The sequence below is a fragment of the Vanellus vanellus genome, assembly GCF_965231255.1.
Source record: "Vanellus vanellus genome assembly, chromosome: 19".
NCBI lineage: Eukaryota > Metazoa > Chordata > Aves > Charadriiformes > Charadriidae > Vanellus > Vanellus vanellus.
The window spans coordinates 10223021-10241277 of NC_138924.1; the positions used below are offsets into that span (position 1 = coordinate 10223021).

Below are 18257 nucleotides of genomic sequence, written 5' to 3' on the forward strand. Positions count from 1 at the left end.
TAAACCCCTCCTTGCTGAAAGTTTTAAAATTTTCTAAGAAAGTTGTAAGTTATTTAAACATCTTCCAGTCTTGTTGCCTAAAATTTCAACCACCTAACCCCCATCTCATTATCAAAAGGTGACTGGAGGATATGCAGCACTATGTGAAAACTCAACCAAGCTCCAACACAGGGAAACTCAGTAAAACTTGTTTTTTCTTCTGTCTGTATTTTTGTAATATGCTGCAATTTTACATATTAAAGCCAAACCCCCTTAGTATTTCCAATATCCTGACTTTAACGGAACTGTGGTTTATTTTTTTTTCCTTAAGTGTGATACACTTCTTTTTTTTTGCAGTGCCCATTTTAGTTGCTTCATCTCTCTTACTGCAGTACTTTACTGTCTACTCACTGCTAATCTGGCTTATTTTCGAGAGGTCATCATCGACGTTTTCTGTCTGTAAGCAACTTAGTGCTACAATAGTAAAGGAAACTATACAGAAAAAAAAAAAAAAAGAGGATTGTTTTAGAAAGATACTGCAGTAATTTTAGCCCACTGGGAAATAATTTATTTTTTCAGCTTCTCTGCTACTTAAAAATTAAATGCCGTCTCAAAGGTAAAAAAAGAAAAAAAAAAAGGGAACGCATTTCTTTGACAATGCTTGATGGTGAACACACATCCATAGTTTAAAAGTGAAATTATGCAGTGCTTCCACCTACGGATCAGCCATGCAAGTAAACAAATTAAAAAAAAAATTAATCCAAAATTAAAAAGTCTAAGCACAGAGTTATTTTCAGTGAGGACAGCAAATGAATTATAGGCATGCTGGGTTTGAACTGGGAACTCACCATGGAGCTTTTATGGAAAAACATCCTGCTCCAAACAGGTAAGGTCTTCACGTAAAGGGGAAAAATGCACAGAAATTAGATGAAAACTCAATTACCAACAAGTACACTGTATATCATGCTATTAAGATTTATGCAGAAGGTAAACAAAATAACTTTTTATAACTGTTCATGATGCCCTGAAAGAGATGTAGACTTCTAATGTAACCAGCATGCGGACACTGACAAACGTAACGGCTCAGGTGAACAGACCCACTGACAACGCAAGCCCCCGCGGCAGCGGGAGCCGACGGGGCAGGCTCTTCGTGCACAACCGCTGTGACAAACGGAACCCATCAGCTGCAAGCGGGCTTTAACGTTATCGTTCGAGTTAGACACAGTTTGGGTCTCCTTCCTGAAATCTCCTGACAAATCTGAGGCAAAAGCAGTCAAGAGCCTTGAACAGACATCGAAGTCAAAATTAATAGAAAACGTATATTAGCATCAAGAACAACAAATACGTGGATGTTTTCCATGAAACACTGAAGGGCTGAGGGGGGCAGTTAGACAAATTTGCTGAAAAGAGGCAAGTGCTAAGTAAAAGCAACGACAGGTACAAGCGCCACCTTTCCTCAGCCCTTTTCCTAGAACAGAAACACACTCTTAAATTAAAAAATCTTTAGCAACTGTATGACACAGCAATCTCATTCCCCCACTTAAAAGCTTGCATGGAATGCAGGATAGAGAACCCTAACTTATTTCAAACGGATTTGATGTTAAAAATCATCTGATACAGAGCTTAATGGTTTTGGCCATGCAACAATTTATCAACACTATGATTTCTTTTTGTTGTTGTTGTTGGAGTACTTTGCACAGCCTATGGTTTTTAAAGTGGTATCACATGACATTAATTTTAGTGCATTTTTAATGGATACCTCCCTTGTTCTTTACATCACCCTTGAAAAAGCCATCACCATACTGATATTTGCATAAAATCTGCAGAGGAGGAACAGAAGGTAAATTTAGAGCTACTCAAATCCCAAGGCTTCTTTGATTCTCATTTGGGATGTAAAATCATCCACAAAATTGCTGAATAATTGATTTTGTAAATGCCGATGTGTCATTTTTCTTATATTCTGACTCAGCAATAAATTCTGGCTAGTTGAAAGAAGTGAAATATTTTCAGGCAATGAACTAAAAGAAAAGGTCTATCATAGAAAGAGGTATAAAGAACTCAGCCATGTGCCTACACAATTAAAAGGACACCAGCCTGATAAAAAAGAATTCTGTGAACTAAATTTGACACGAACACGACATGAAGAACGAATTAAGACATCCTCTTAAAAAAAAAGTAGGTGAAGGTACAAACGTAAGACACACATTCTTTGACATGCAAAAATGTAAAAATCCCATAAAGAACAGAATATTGCAGAAAAAGCCCTTTTTTATTACTAATATAGGCCAAAAAACATACTGAAGATCTTTTGAACTCCATATAATGGACTAGTCTTAACTGTTTGTATTTAAAGAAATGTTTGGTTAACACTTTGGGGGTGAGAGCTCATTTGGTAGAACCATCTGCCTTTATAAACATAATATATCATCTTTGAATAGTGATAGAACCCAATTAAATTGTATGAACTGTACGAATTGTATGATCTCCTATGCAGTCAACACATTCAGTCCCTGAGTCAAAGACCATTCTAATGGCTCAACAGAAAATTAGCCCAGCACTATTGCACTGTTTAAATATTTAATGGCCAGACAAGTCTTCTGCATAACGCATAGCCCATATAACGTAAAAGCTAGAATATATCTAGTGTGAAGTGAAGGGTCATTGGAGAGTGGCCGAATCTGACTGGGAGCTAAGAATTTCTAAATTATGATCCTGGACGTTTTGGCAGGGTTTTCTTTTTCCTCTCTGACTCAGTTTCTCTGTCTGTAAAAAGCAGGCAAATGACATTTACCTGAACTCATTAGAACTTTTTTGAAGATAACATAGACTTTTTTTTTTTTTCAGACAAGCTACTATGTTGATCGGACTATATTTGCAAATTAAAAAATTCTCTCTCTTTTAATTACAAATCGACCCAGTTAGATACATGCTCCAATGGAAGGTTTTGTTCGTTTGTTTGTTTTTAACATGGATACAAAATCTTGTGTCATGAAGAAATGTAATTACACTTCCAAAGACTACAGTAGAGTCTCAATAAAAAGCCTTCAGTGTGAGAGACAACTTAGCACTTCCTTTCTGTTCATGAGACCTAATTTCTTTTAAGATGACCATTTATTTTCTACAATATTTATATAAGCAATTGTTTTTCACGATTTCCTTCACATAATGTGGATGGTATGCTAATTGAGAGAGAGAATGTACAAATTACAGGATAACCCAACCTTGAAAAGACAGCACCAGATGGCTACGCTCGGTGACAGTAACGGAGCAATGCCAAGGCAAAAAAACGCACTGAGTTCCCTGTTCTCATAGCTAGTGAGAAATTCCAGAGGAAAATTATGGAATGAAGATGATTTATGATTCAAAATTCCAACCGAATTTTCTTAATTTATTATCTTACTCTGAGTTTTAGCAAATTGAAAACTGATCATTCTTTGATTTCGTTATCATGTTTAATAAAAACTATTTAAGCTTTTAATAAGCTGTGCAATACCCACTTATTCTAACCTTCATTGCTGTATGTTGCCATAGCAAGAATCAGAAATAGTGACATCTGACCAAAATTTAGTGCAAATAACTGTATTTCATATCAATTACAAATCATTACAGTAGTTGCTTTATTACCAAAATGTGTTATAAAAGCTAAAGGTGACATAAAACACGCCTGAGAAATGTGCCAGAAAGAGAATGTCTGGCTTCAGCATGCAGCGAAGCTGACCTATTGTACTGAAATTTTAAGCTTTACTTTTTAATTTCTTTCTTGACTTAATTGCATCATGACATCATGACTTTGCACTCCTTATTTTTTGTTTGCTTCAGTAGTAGAACCTGAAATAAATTAAGCTCTCTGAGTCAAAATAAAACAAATGGATCTCAGTGATTTCTAGTACGTATAATATAAACAATGAGAAACACTATAATGATAAAATTGCATCAGACACTTTACCTACTTTTCCCCTTCCTTATTGGGGGTGGAACGAGGGATGGGATGAAGAATGGATAGAGTTTCCTGTTTGAAAACACATTATCTAAATCTTTTGGATGGAAAAAAAGTAAGGTTTATTCCTTTTCCTATAAGGTACATTGGATGCCTCTGTTTTGACAAGACCCAACTAATGCAGGTTACATCCTGGGGTTTCACTAAAGCTATAATGAATTTGAGAATGAAGTATGATACAAATATAACGACCATATCCCTTGAGAAAGTTAAAACAAATGCTGCTGTCAGAGAAGCCAACTTTTACAATAGTTTTTCTTTTGGGGCAGTTACTGCATCTTTTATTTCCCTCCTTCCTATTACAGCTCATCTGTCTCCCCACATTCTTACAAATGGGAAACTAACTACAACTCATTCCACAAACACAAGGAACGCTTATAAAGCTATTGCAAAGCACAACACTGTCCTCTAACATATTCTGATTCACTGCCTTTTATAGAAGAGCATGAGATGGATCATACAGTTCTTCCCCTTTCAAATCTATAAGCTCTTTGTAAACGAGCAATGAATTAACTCATTCACCACACTTGAGAAGGAATTCAGCATTATTATTAAAATTTTGAGAGGGAAACTGAGGCACATATATATAAAGACTTATTAAATCTAGCTCTACTACTGTCTTACATACCCCTACATCTTTAAAACATAAGATACTTCCTTACTCATTAGTGTTAGAGCCCCTTTGGGAAAGCCTATCCGCTCCTCAGAATGTGCTGACAGTATAAACTACAGGGAAGTGAGTCAAATGGGATGACAAAATATAGGGACAAAAATTAAGTGCTTCATGAAGGTGCGGAAATTACAATGAGAGACTTGAAAAAGCAAGGGAAGAAACAGGGCAGGGCACAAGGAAATGACAGTGATGGCAAGAAGGGAGGTAATGCTCTGAGATACTTAGTGCTGAGAATGTAAATTGTGTTCAGAATAAGCGAGCTTTGTTCAGAATAGGAGAGTTTCTGACCTGACTGATCAGAAAAGGTTCAAAAATCTACAAGTTTGCATGAAAAAAAGAAGCATCTGTGATGAACAGTGCAGTAACGACACAAGTCCAGATTCTGGTCTTTCATTCCCATAGGGCTACAGTGAACACTTTTAAAAAATTTACTGCCATTCCACCTGTCAAGTAAAATGACATGCTTTACAGCTCTGCTCGAGACAGATGATGTTAAGAGCACTGATCAGTCCTTTCAGTACCTGAAAAATATTTTGCTGTCTTGGATACTAGCATAAAAAAACCCAACCTGACTTTTTGGTTAAGAAAACCTGCAAAATTAAGACAACTAGTTTTAAAGAAGCTTTTCACATGTTAAAAGCAAATAAATGGACAAATTCAGAACTGCTAATTATAGGGGATTCTTTTAGTCTTGCTTTTTACTTTTAGAAACGTACTGCAACAGATTAAATTCTTAATTCTTTAAAAGTAGCAGCAAGAGAAAAGGAATCTGCTTTGATGGCCACTGAGCAGCAACTGTAAAATCCAACTGATAGCGAGTTCGTCTCCCTTTCTGATCACTGCACAATCACAAGGTTAAGCAGCTGCTCCCAAAGAAGAGCCTTGTTTCCTCGGAGCAGTGCTTAAAGGTGCTGACCATGTAGGTGTAAATACATCTGTCTTTTGCCATTTGCAGTAATACATGCCTCCTACACTTCTCAGAGCGAGGCAGATGGTCCCTGTCCTGTCTAAATATTACACTGTACAGACTTACGTTGCTATGTGTTTCTAGAAATATGAGGGCAGATGTTAAATATGTTAAACACACGCTTTGCCCCCTGGAGGTTTAAGTTAAGGCTGCTGTCTCAATTTGGTCATTTTAGGCATGCCAGGCTTCTTGGATCCTAGGCATTCCTCTTAAATCCCTGCTTTATAAATACAGCTTTTCATGTTAATTTTGTGTACTTTCATCAAATATTTTGGAAGCAGAAGAAATGAAGGAAGCTCTCAGCTTAGCATTACACATCCACACAGGCTTCGCTGAAAATTATGATCCTCATTCATGAAAACTCTATTTACACAGCAGGGTATTTCCCATGACTGTTGTTTTCCCCCCTTACATAAGCCTGACTGAATATTTTAAATTTAATTAGTTTTTAAAGCTACACAAAATAATAGGACAAGGACAGTTTGTGAATAGTAAAATTTACTTAAAGAAAACTATTAATATGAACACTCTCTGAATATGTTTAATATATTTAAGAATAAAATGTTAAATAAAATAATGCAGATTTATTACACGGGCAGTAGTTGTAGAGAAGTTTGCTGGTATCACCACAGCATTAGGGAAACAGCCTTTGTAAACGCCGCTGCATGAGCTACTGTTGTAAACCAAGTACTTTTTTTAAAACCATCATCCTCGCCATTGCTCCTATCACCCTACCACCCCCCAGCAGACCCTCAGCTGGCTTTTTATTTTCTATGTCTTGTCCCACCAGGTTCTAAGTGTCTGTTCTGCTCCTAGGAGTCTACCAACAGAGCCCAGAATTACATTTCTGTCCTTCTCTGACTGTACTCTTCAAGTCACATTTTCGATAGTTTCCCTTTCTGTCATTTCTTGCTTATCTCCATGCACACTAACCTTTCTCTGCTCCTACCTCCTTTCCTGTCCTCATCCAAGATCACACCTTCCGATACTTTCAAAATCCACCTGGATTGCTATAGCAATCTTTTTCCCTCACCTGTGTTTAAATTGTAAGCAGAAAAAAAAAAAAAAAGGCAAAAATAAGCAACTTAAATGCATTTGTGGAAGAAGTTAAACCACAGCATTACCCTCATACTGTTTCTTTACTGTTTCACAAGTCCCATTTACAATTATCTATGAAGTTCAGGGACTTATCTGCAGACAGCCTCTGTGCTTAGGGTACCTGCATGTTCATAGTTCACGATTTGGCTCTAGAAGCCTAATGAAATTCCTGCTTACAGCAATGAGAGCAGGACTGGATTGTTAGAAAGACATACATAGAGATACACATGTATATATGTGCATACACATGTAAGCTTTAGAATGTCATCATGCATACTAAGTGCACTAAACAAAACAACAACCGATTTTACAGGATGTCCTGAACACTCAAGCACAGAATATGGGAATTACTCAGGGAGAGATGGAATATCCGCAAGCTCTCGCTTGAAAAATAATTCCCGGTTCACAAAACACAAGGTAAAATTCACCTCACTATTGGGGTTTGTGCAAGAAACCACTGAAGCAAGCAAGACAGTGCCTGCACCCATTTGCCAAAACGCAGGAAAATGTCATGAACCTGTAGGACTCTCAATTGTTTTGTCCAACTCCATGCCAAACTTGATCTATTTTTCTTAAAAATATAAAAGCCATCTGTAAATTATTGCATGAATCACACCTTTAACTAGAAAATATTCAGGGATTTGAATAACCAAAAATGGGAGGTGAAAAAATACAATAATCACCCAGTAGCTTTATGTATTAACTGCAAAACCTGAAGATTTGAAATTTAGCAAGAGAAAAATATCAACTGTTGAACAGTATCAATCAATTTAAATTTGTCACAGTTTATGAAGCTCACAGAATCTTCTTAGTAATTATAACATATATTTAAGAGAGCTTTCCACAATAAATATTTTGAAGTGCTTTATCATGGCACAGTGAGAAGTATCAAAGTGCAGCTGGCTCCGAAACGAAAGTCCACACGTGAATTTCATAGTACAGAACAGTCACTTCAGAGGAAAAATAAGGTCAAGAAAACAGCAGGATTAAGTTCTCTCTTTATGCTCAACCTGGCTCACTGTCTTTCCATTTCTGATAGTCAAAAATCATTTCTGCTGGAAAAGTGTGGAAATCAAAATAAACAAACTTAAAAAAAAAGTAAAACCATAACTTATTCTGATTGAATACAGCTCTGCTTATGTTTCATACCAATTCCTGGCGTGAAACTCTCCTGATGTCAGTGTACAGTATTTCCCATATGGTAGACTGCAAGAAAATGACTCACCGAAATGAATATTCCTGAATTTTTTGAGATTTATTTTCAGGTTTTGTTTACTTATCTGACACTGGGTTTCTTTTCTTGTCCTGTTCCATCCCATCCCCCCTCCCCCCCGGCTTCTGTTGCCATTAAATTACATACAGTGAAATTAAAATAAGGAATAAAACTAACTATTACTAGTAACACAATATATTTCCATATTAATTATAAATAACAACGTTAAGAAAGGTTTGTGCAGAGACACTTACCCTGTGCGTTTGGTGATGGTCCCTAATGTCATTGGCTGTTTGATTTGAGCAAGAGGCAACACCACAGTCAAACTTGGAAGAGGCAGGAGTCGCGGGTTCCCGGGATTATTGTTTGTGAAGTTATTGTAAGTGTCTTGGCTGTTCAATTTACCTTGATGGGATAGAGACGTAATAAAACACGTTATGGGATTTTTTCTTCATTTATCATTTCTAACACCTGTCTGAAATAAGCCATTGCCAAAAACAGAAAAAAAAAAAAAAGAACTAAGAGAAAAGGAGAAATAATGAGCTCCTACTGTAATCAAAAATAAATGTAAAAAGGTCATCTTCATTTCAGGTAAAAAAAAGATGAAAATGAAAGCAGCAAGTATTTATTTTTATATATGGGGATGAAGTCCCCTTCCATGGAAAGGAAATTATTCCTGCTACGCGCCTGACAGTTTTGTTCACCAAAATGTTTTTGAGTTTGGTTTGAAGAACAAACTCTGGATTCCAATCCCCGATGGGAAAAAAAAAAAAAAAAAAAAAAGAATATTCTGGAAGGGAACTATTTTCCTAAAGTACCACATACAGTGTTGGTAATTGAAAGTCCTGAAAAGGTCGCTTTTGTTGTCTCTGCGGATAAAGCCACGCATAATAGTAATCTGCTGAACTAAGACCAGAGGAAAGTAACAAGTAACTATACAAAATAAAGCCATGCCAACCTACAGGTAAAAATCAAGAAACCATCAAAAAAGTAACAAACTTTATATTCATTCAAAAAAGAAGAAGAAAACAAAACACAGGTACTCAAAAAAAGGAAGGGGAAAACATAACAAACAAATCCTAACAACCCTAAATTTAGCTTCTTTCAAAGAGGTCTGTGCTGGATATACGCCCAGTTTAGATACGCTTTCTTACTTTCTGTATCATTCTGTAGTCACAACCTTTCATTCTTCAGTTAGAAAAGGAAACTAGCTACAAATTTCACGGACAGTAAAGAAAGAAATGTGAAGAAACCAAAGAAAGAAGTTAAACAAAAAAGGGGCCAGTCTGTTTATAACAGAATCAAAAGTACTTTAAATAGACAAGCAACCATGAATTAAAAGGTTTAGATCATTAACTTGTTTTTCTGTGTTCCTATAATGCTGTGAAACGCTGGCTTTGTTCTTAATCAAAAGGGAGCCATATTGGGAATTAGGTTCCTAAACAACCGATGCATTCTACACAGATATTATACAAATCCCAGGCCAAATCCATACAATCTGACTGAAGAGCAGCCACCTTTTTTCAAGGAAGAAAAACAGCACAGAAAAGGGTTTCTCACAGGAAGCTGCCTGAAAAGCTTTAATGGTACTTCAGATGGATTGAAAATAGGAAAAGGAAGGCGGAAAAATCTTAATGAATGTCTCATCATCCTAAAGACACTCAATGCTTCCTTTACCCTTCTTTTAATACTATATAACTGTAAGCTTAGGGGTTTTATTTGTTTTTTCTACAAAGTCCATAGACCTCTGCATCTTAGAAAAGCACAATAACAAAAATGATGAAATTACAAAGTGTATTTTGTGTTAAGTATCTGGCCTGAACATTGGTCAATACATTTTAAGAGAAATAGCAAGGCTTTAATGAATAACAAGCCTATTGAAGTCTCAGAGAGCAGATTTCATTAATAGCAATTTTCCTGTACCAACTTGGAATAAAAAGAAACAGGAAAGGGAAAAAAAAAAAACCCAGCTCAGTTTTAAATTTAGACCGAGATGCAATTAATTTTTTTAAGATTAGTTTCATAATGCATTCTTGGTTCTTGTAGAAAGGAGTATGAATAGTTTTCTGCATTATTGTCTAATTAGTTACTGTTGCATGTAATCAAGGCCTCTCTGAAAGTGTTTCACTCTCCAATATTCACCATGAGCAACTGCACGCTACACAGCAAACAGCGACAGTATCTACAGAGGGGGCTCCAAATGTCTGTAATTTGTTTTCTTTTTCTTGTTAGGAATATAATGATTAACTACGAACTACTGAACCAAATGACTGTGTTGGAACAGTCCTCTCTCTCAAGGCACATTTAATTACTCGGTGCCCTCTGCTCCCAACATCACGTAGTTTTCCATATGCAAAACCTTCAGTTGATTCAATAGAATATTTGCATACAGAGAAACGAGGCATTTACAGATGTCTGTCCTACACAAGGATGAGCTGCGTTATTTTCACACAAGTTGAGGAATCCCAGGCAGTTAAGAATACTTGGAAAACTGCAGGAATAAGTCATCGCTTAGGCGTTTTTTATTAATTGCAGCAACAACATCCTACAAATTTTTAGGCTCACACATAAGGAAAGAAAACACAAAGTAAACAAAAAGAAATTATTAAACTATACAGAGAGAACTGAAAATGTGCACAAGAGATGCTGAATGGGACCAAAATCTCAGATGATTCTTCTTTGAAAAAAAAAAAACAAAAAACATTCAGAGGTCAAGCATTTCATTTTTAAATGTTTAGCTTAGTCTGATGTATACAAATGTCAATAAAAAAATAAACTAAACCAGAGATCATAATGCACAGCACTTCACAGCACAAACATGATAAAGAAATTTAGCTATTAAAAGCTGTAAATACCTAAGGTAAATCCCAATTTATTGCCTGCCAATCTATATTCTCTGCAGCAACATTTAGTTGCTTAACTAAAATAAACACAATTAAAAGTGATAAAAGTCAAAAATTAAAAGTTGGAATGCTAAAAAAGGAGACAAATTATTTTTAACAGTAAAGTTTTTCTTGAAAATCTGACTACAATAATATTAAGATGGTGTAGATGAGTAAGGTTAAAGAAAATTATGCCTAAGAGAAAAACTAAAAATATTTGCTTCCATTTTCACTGAATTATTTTTATCTATTTTTATGACAGAAATGTTCTATACCGTTATACCTTCATTATATGTTGCCTTGGACCTATCAGAGAGGTACATGCTTGTCACCTTAACTGCATAGCCCTGGGGATCCAGTAAATGCACTCTATGACTACGGCTGCTCCTTTCCTAAGCATTCAGCAAAAGCTCTGTTGCACGTTCTGAATGTCACTGGAACAAAACAGTGTCACACTTTATGTTCAATAAGTCATTTTAAAACCCCATAATTCTATGGTGTGCTGTTGCACCCATCCAGAAATTTGACAAAGTCACCCTCCGTTCCTCCAGCCCTTCGAAGTAGGAAACTGCTCCTGCAGTAACTGGGAGTTGTGTGTGCACAGGCCTGCCATATCAGGCCAAGAGAGCACAAAGAATGCAGTCAAGCATCAACATTATTTCTACAGCTCAAGCAGTTGTTGATTCACTGTCAAAGGACAAGCAACAAATAAGCCAAAGTTTAATTCTGCTAGAAATATCAAACATTTTTCATACAGCAGAATCCTGTACTCAAGTTACCTTGCCACCTGTGGACAGAATATATTCATTCTTGTTAGGAAATATGTATATTAATAACCAATAAACCCCTGGAATTATAGCTTCAATAGAGTAGCTTCACTTAGCTACTTAACTTCAAATACTAACTTGGTTGTATACTGACTGCTACGCACAAATCACATCCTATTGACTATTCGAGGAATACTTTCTATTGCAATTAATTTAGAGAAAATTAGTCATTATCATCACAATTTCATGGCAAGTGTGCCCTCTCAAGAATCAGTCAGAACATTTTCAGTAGAGCATCCCGAGCAATGGGGCACCTTCCCATGGTAATGGCTCCGAGTGTGAGCTTAACAGCCCTCAGGACCCTGCGCGAGGCCAGTCCTTTTAGGTGAGTATTTGCCTTTCCATGGGCTGCCAAGGAAGAGATTTTCAGATGACAGCTGAAGAGCTGTGCACGGAATACATCAAAGCCAGTGCAGGCTAAGGTTTATTTCCCCCGTGTGCATCCTCCCATTTGCCTGCCCTCCCTCTCCAGCTTGGGCCCCAGCTCAGGATGCGCTCGAAAGGAAGCACTTGCGTTATTTTCACTCAAATATTACAGACTCAAGGCCCAAATTCCTGATCACAACTAAACCCAAGCAAAAAAAAAACCCTCCTACAGTTAATCCTAATTCAGCCTTTTAGAATTCCACTGGAGAAAAACAAAAGAAAAAAAAAAAAAGTCTTATGTCTCAATTTAAGATGTTGATAAATCCCTTATTAATTTTACTAAGGGACTTGCAAAAAGCTGAGGATGTCGTGGCTCTGGTAGTCTGACAGCAGAAGTTTATTTACAAGCGCAGCATTAGCTTGGATAATCGTTGCCTACAGAGAGAGGGAAACCATGATCAGTCAGTTCTGCCTCCGTACCGGCCTGCTGAACGCCCGCAACAAAACCGCCATCACACACCCACCCAAAACCTGAGCCATACTTTTCCAGACGTTTTATTCCACAAATACTCAAAGGAAAAATGGATTAAGTCGAGGATAAAAGTGAAGAAAGAAAACAACAATGGGCTTTGTTGTCCGACGGAGGGAGCGGCTGCCGTGCCGGCCTGGCCGGGGTGTATTCCCGAGGCGGCCATCATTAACGGACTCACTTCCACCGAGGAAAAAAGGGAGGCCTGAAAGCGCCGGACAAAAGAAATCCCAGCAGACAAAGAAAAAACAAATTAAAAGCACCATTATAAAACGCAGATGCTATAAGGAAAATAAACTTCACAAGATTTACTGGTTTTTGACAAAGCTGGACATCTGTGGAAAAGACATCAGGAGCAGCTCCTGCTCCGGCCCGGCCAGGGCCCATGGCCGCCTCGGAGCCCGCTCCACGGCCCACGCACCCCCGCACCCCAGCGGGAAGCTACTAATAGCTACAATTTTTATTTACAAATATTGCTAAACCTACACGATACTCTTCAGGCCTGAATGTGGGATTTAAACATTCGATCAAATCACACAGTTCTAAGTTTTTGAAGTGCATTTTTGGATATGAAAGTAACGCCACGCTGAGGGGAAAACGTGCGAGACTGGCGAGCTTGTAACACTGTATAGAAAGCATTCAATCAACTGAAAACAATTACTACAGTAAACTTGTCCTCTTCTGATCAACTAAGAGCCTTGATGAATTCAGGCCAGATTTCAACTTGGTCAGTGTTTGAACAGAGTGCTTCTGCGCACTACTGTCAGAGACCTTCTTGGAGGAGAGAGGAAGAAAAACATCCTGGTTTTTGCAGCTACTAATGACATAAATATACATCAAAATATTACCGCCAGCCCCAAGGAGCTCATTTGTGAACGCAGCACAGTGCAGCCAGTGTTAAGCAAAGATACTTTGTTAGATCCTAAAGAATTCTGTTGATGCAGCCCCACTGTTGCTTTGCTCTTTAGTTCACGCGTAGCACCACGTTAATGAAACCAAATCACCTCTGATCCGGTCTAAACCCAGCTCTAACACATCGGTACCAGACCCCAGCCCCACAGGCAGGCAACAGCCTCACCCCATCGGATGGAAAGGGAACCCAGTAATTCTCAACCGAGCTTAAAACCAAAACTACACCCTAGCACCTCAGGGGTGCAAACATCAACTTACCGCCTAACTGAAATGAAATCATTTTGCCCAGGAAATTCCCCCTGGCAGACGGCATGTCTCCTCATTTGAGGGTTGTGGGATCCTCTTTTGCATAGAGAAATCCCACCCTGTTGGTGAGCAAGGTAACAGGACTTGGCCCAGGCAGTTTTTCTGGTAGGAACACAATGATCATAAAGATTTTAGTTTCTCTATATGCTTTACATGAAAAACTAAAGCGGCACTGAGCACCTCTCAGCCTCATAATAAAATGATTCTATGTTGATTCTTTTCATTTTTCTTCCATTACTCCAACACAAAAAGCTTTGTAATGCAGTGTTTTTAAAATTCCAAACCCACTTGATTAGCTTTTATATCTTACACTATTTAACAGACTGTATTTCAAAGTATACCGTGTAGTCTACTGACATTAACACTACATATAAACATTGTTAATTTGGTAAATAAAACTGCAGTAACTCGAGGAGGCCATGCAATCATGTGGAGGCCAAGCTGTTAGAGAACGAACTGTGTTTGGCCATTATTTCTGTTTAGTGTAACATTGAAGATTCCTCAACTAAACAAGCACTAATCGTATAATGCAAGGGAAATAAAATCCTTTCTAACTGGCAGACAGAAAATGGCAGGAAAAACAGAAGTGTCATGAATGTGGTGGTTTATTTTGCTTTGCTTTTTATTCAATACAAAAAGTTTCCCGGATGAGAATGGAAAGCTTCCCAGCTTCAGTTCCAAGACTTTCACCCTCATTTCTGACCTTTTCTCAGACATGTTCCAGTATAATCTGTAATCTACTACAGTCGGAAGAGGAAACAGCAGCGCCCTGGTGAGAAATGCTGCCTTGTGACCTGAATAGAGAACCCTGCGGAAGCAATGCTGGCTCGCAGAAGTCATTTGGAAGAGCTTGACAGACAAACTCAATAGCGTCCTGAGAAACACACTCAACACCACGAGCACTAATTACTGCCAAAGAGGGCTTTTTCTTTTATGTTTTGTTTTATTCAGTCAAACATGTTTTATCTTTCTTTGTAAAATGTTACACATCTTCCTAAAAAAAGTCAGGAAACTAATTATTTTAGCTAATGATTGTTTCTAAATCAAAGTTACATTGCAATTTCCTTGAATTGTATCCTACCAAATTTACCCTCATTTCACACCCTAACCCTCAATGTTTCCAATACAATTAGACCCATTAAAGGAAGAATATTATGTATTAGCTACCGCATGTATGCGCACATGATCTAGTTACTTAGAGCAAATTTTTCTCTCAGCTAAACTGGTGCAAGTCCAAAACCTATCACTAACTTAATTCCATTGAAATGGATGGGAGAAAATAATGCAGCCGGTTGTTTTCACAATGTTTAAAACCGCTTGATAGTGAACCTTTTGAAACACAGCTGCACTAAATCTCATGATTACCCTAAGAAAGCAGAACTTTCTCTCTATTTGCATCCAGGAAAAGGCATGTGATGGTGACAGGCAAGCTCGTAAGTCAGAATACTCTGCTGAGACATGCAAGCGCCAGTCCAAGTGTCTCAGCTACTGATGAGACAGAGTCCTCTGCCCTCTCACCCGAGCTCCTTGAACTTCAGCTCTTCCAACTGCTCATCAGCGTCATCTACTCAAAATCTGAACATGGCCTCATAATATTCCTTTCCTCCTTCCAAAGTTTCTCTTTCTTCTACTATTTTCAGTTTCAAAAACTGTCTCTCAGTTATAAAGCATCCCACTGATACCCAAAAGTCTCCTCTTGTCCTTGGCAAAGGTTGGAAGAGAAAAGGAACTGCCATGACCCTTTTGCTGCCCATTACCTCTACCTGGCCAACGATGGATTATGAAAGAACAGTTCAAACCTCAAGCTCTATCTGGGATTTGACCTGTCATTTACTTCTGTAATTAGTGATGTCCAGCTGGCCATTTTGCCTACCTCCATGCCTATTTCTTCTTCTCCTGCATGGAAAAGGAATTAGACAGTCCAGAGGAACCAAAACGGAAAGGAAGCCACTTTTGCCGGAACAGTGGCAGTGTCCCAGGCCCCACAGCACCTCTCGGCAGCAGCTGTGAGGACATCCATAGTATAAAAGGAGGACAACCACCTTGTGTAAAAAATATCTCCTTGAAAATCTGAAGCTAATGTCTGCTTCTTCCCTTGCCGTTTCCCCTCCTCATTTTGTACGGATACCGGTTTGCTGCACGAAAGTTCCTCAAAGAGCTGCACAGTAAAGGTGCCTTGAAGCATTTCCTTAGAAAACAACCCCTCCACCACCACACACACAAGTCTGGTGTAATAATCATCTTTCAGGACTTATTTAACTAAAAATATTGTTGGTGCAAAGCTCAAGTCCATTTATGGGCAAAACTCTCCTTGAAGTAAAAACAACAACAAGACTTGTTTGCCAGCTGTTGGCTCCAGCCTTTGCAGGGCCATAAAGCTGGAGCAGCAGCAACACTTCAGCTGGTTTGCGGCAGATGGTGGTTACTGAGAAAATCAGCCAAAGTGGCCTTTCTGCTCCTGGGTCATCTCCAGTGAACGCCAGCCATGGGCAGGGAGGGGTCCAGACCTTGCCGTCCTATTCGTACCAGACCTTGCACCTTCAGCTCTTCACTAATGAAAAGGGTGCAAGATCAGTTTCTTGTAACTACTGCGGGTATAGCTACAGAGTATTCTGCAAACAAATGCGAAGGTTGCACTGCCCATCCTCCCCTACGCCGGGCCGTAAGCCAGCTCTGGACCAGAAGCTGTGGCTGTAGCTACCACAGCACCGCACTTGAGTTTGCAAAGTCTTCTGAGGAAAGGACAACGTGAGCTCAGACACTCCACTAATGAGGTTATCATACTACAGGCAGCTTCTAGGCTCTGGGTAGAGACTGTGTTACTCCCATTTCTTGCACATGGGAATTTTACTAACACTGTCTGCTGGTGAATGATGAAGCGCTTGAGAAAACAAGTATGCACTATTACTGCCCCTTGTCGTGCCTATCCATCATAATTCATATCAACACAGTTTTGAATTCAAAGCCTTCTTTCAGGGATGACTCCAAGATACTTCAGCACTGTGAACTTTAGAAAATTTGAGTGTCTTCAGACTTCTCTTCCAAATGATACAGAATTAAATGATCTTTATGAACTTAATTTTTTTTTTGTATTGGGACAACAGAGTCAGAAAACTGGTCAGCTTGTCTTAGAAATTGCAAATGAATGGTCTGGGAATTTCTGAAGGACACCTCTGTATGCAGCTGTGTTGGGTGAGGAGATACAGAAAGTTTAATAGCAGTCCCTTACCCAAAGGGCTTTGCTTATTAGAGTTTAGTATTGACGATATACTACATGTTAATGCACTTGTGGCCTTTTTTTCTACCTTTCTACCCATGCCTTATTTTCCCTTGCGCTAGCTGCAACAATTAGCACAAAGATTTTAGCATCTGAATTCAATCCAGGTTGAATACACAGTATTTATCCCAAGTTATGTGAAAAAAAAAGTGCCTTGAGAACCGCTGCATATGAGAACTTGATAATAATATCCATGGATAATTATAATAAATGGCTTGTCTGAAACACCCATAGAATAGGAACTGAAGTAAACCATAGCACTCTCTCTCCCTCTTCCACCCACCACACACCCTCGGCAGCTCTGCTCTTTTACCCATGACCGTTAAGGATGTTTTCTGGCTCTGTGACAGCATCGTGACTCAGGTCATGAGAAGTGTCAAAGATGCATTTCCTTGAGATGGGAAAAAGCAACTGATTTTAACAGCCCACAAAGACTAAGCAAAAAGAATAAGCCCAATCAGCATATTTAAGGGTAAAGATAAACCTTTTAAAAAATACAAGGATATTTTATTTCCAATCTTAATGCTTACATTTCTTTTCATAAAGTGTTTACATTTTTCAGACTACCAATAATGCACAGTTGATTTAAATGCCTTACTTCAGAATAATAAACTGAAAAAAGACAACAAGGGCAGCACCCATTTACTGCATAATCAATCACCGATCATATACACAGGGACTCTGATTCAGGCTGCAGGCACGAGGGATCAGCCCCGGATTCCCTCTCAACAGCGGCTGTGCCCCAAATACCCACTTGCCAGGAGAAGCAGAGGTGTTTGGGCTCCAACTCAGCAGGTCCATCAGATAAAACGCTTGTTCCCACCAGCTCTTGTCCCATTCCTTTCCCTCACTGGTTACTAACACAGAGCTTCACGTGCTTTCACCTTCCTTCATGGCGAACCTTACTTGTCATACAACACCCTCAATACTTAAACCTCCTCCTTTAGCTGATATAGTCTCTTGAAAAACCTCTAGATTCTACTTTCTCACCTTCTGATCAAACATATTACAGGCTCGTATCAGGTGAGCAAAGCTACTTTTTGTCATTTCACTGATTGCAGCTCCCTCAAGCCCCTTACATTCCTTGACCCACCAACAAATTTCTGGCCCATGCTGTCTCCACTCTGCCAGACCTCCCTTCTCCTGACCTAATCTCCGCCTTTCCCCTTCTGTGCTCTGGACACAAACACCATTCAGAAAACCTTTCCTGCATCACTCCTTCAGTGACCAG

The 18257-nt window shown here is 38.6% G+C and overlaps 1 protein-coding gene across 3 annotated transcripts in view; it reads right to left on the bottom strand.

Moving 5' to 3' along the window:
- Window positions 1-18257, bottom strand: part of BCAS3 (BCAS3 microtubule associated cell migration factor) — a gene marked incomplete at its 3' end in the record, with an annotated part of 391462 nt that overhangs the window by 241645 nt on the left and 131560 nt on the right. For all 3 annotated transcript variants that reach the window (XM_082493341.1, XM_082493342.1, XM_082493343.1), the window contains exon 16: window positions 8182-8332. In XM_082493341.1, the coding sequence (XP_082349467.1) occupies window positions 8182-8332 (151 nt within the window). The remainder of the gene's footprint in view (window positions 1-8181; window positions 8333-18257) is intronic.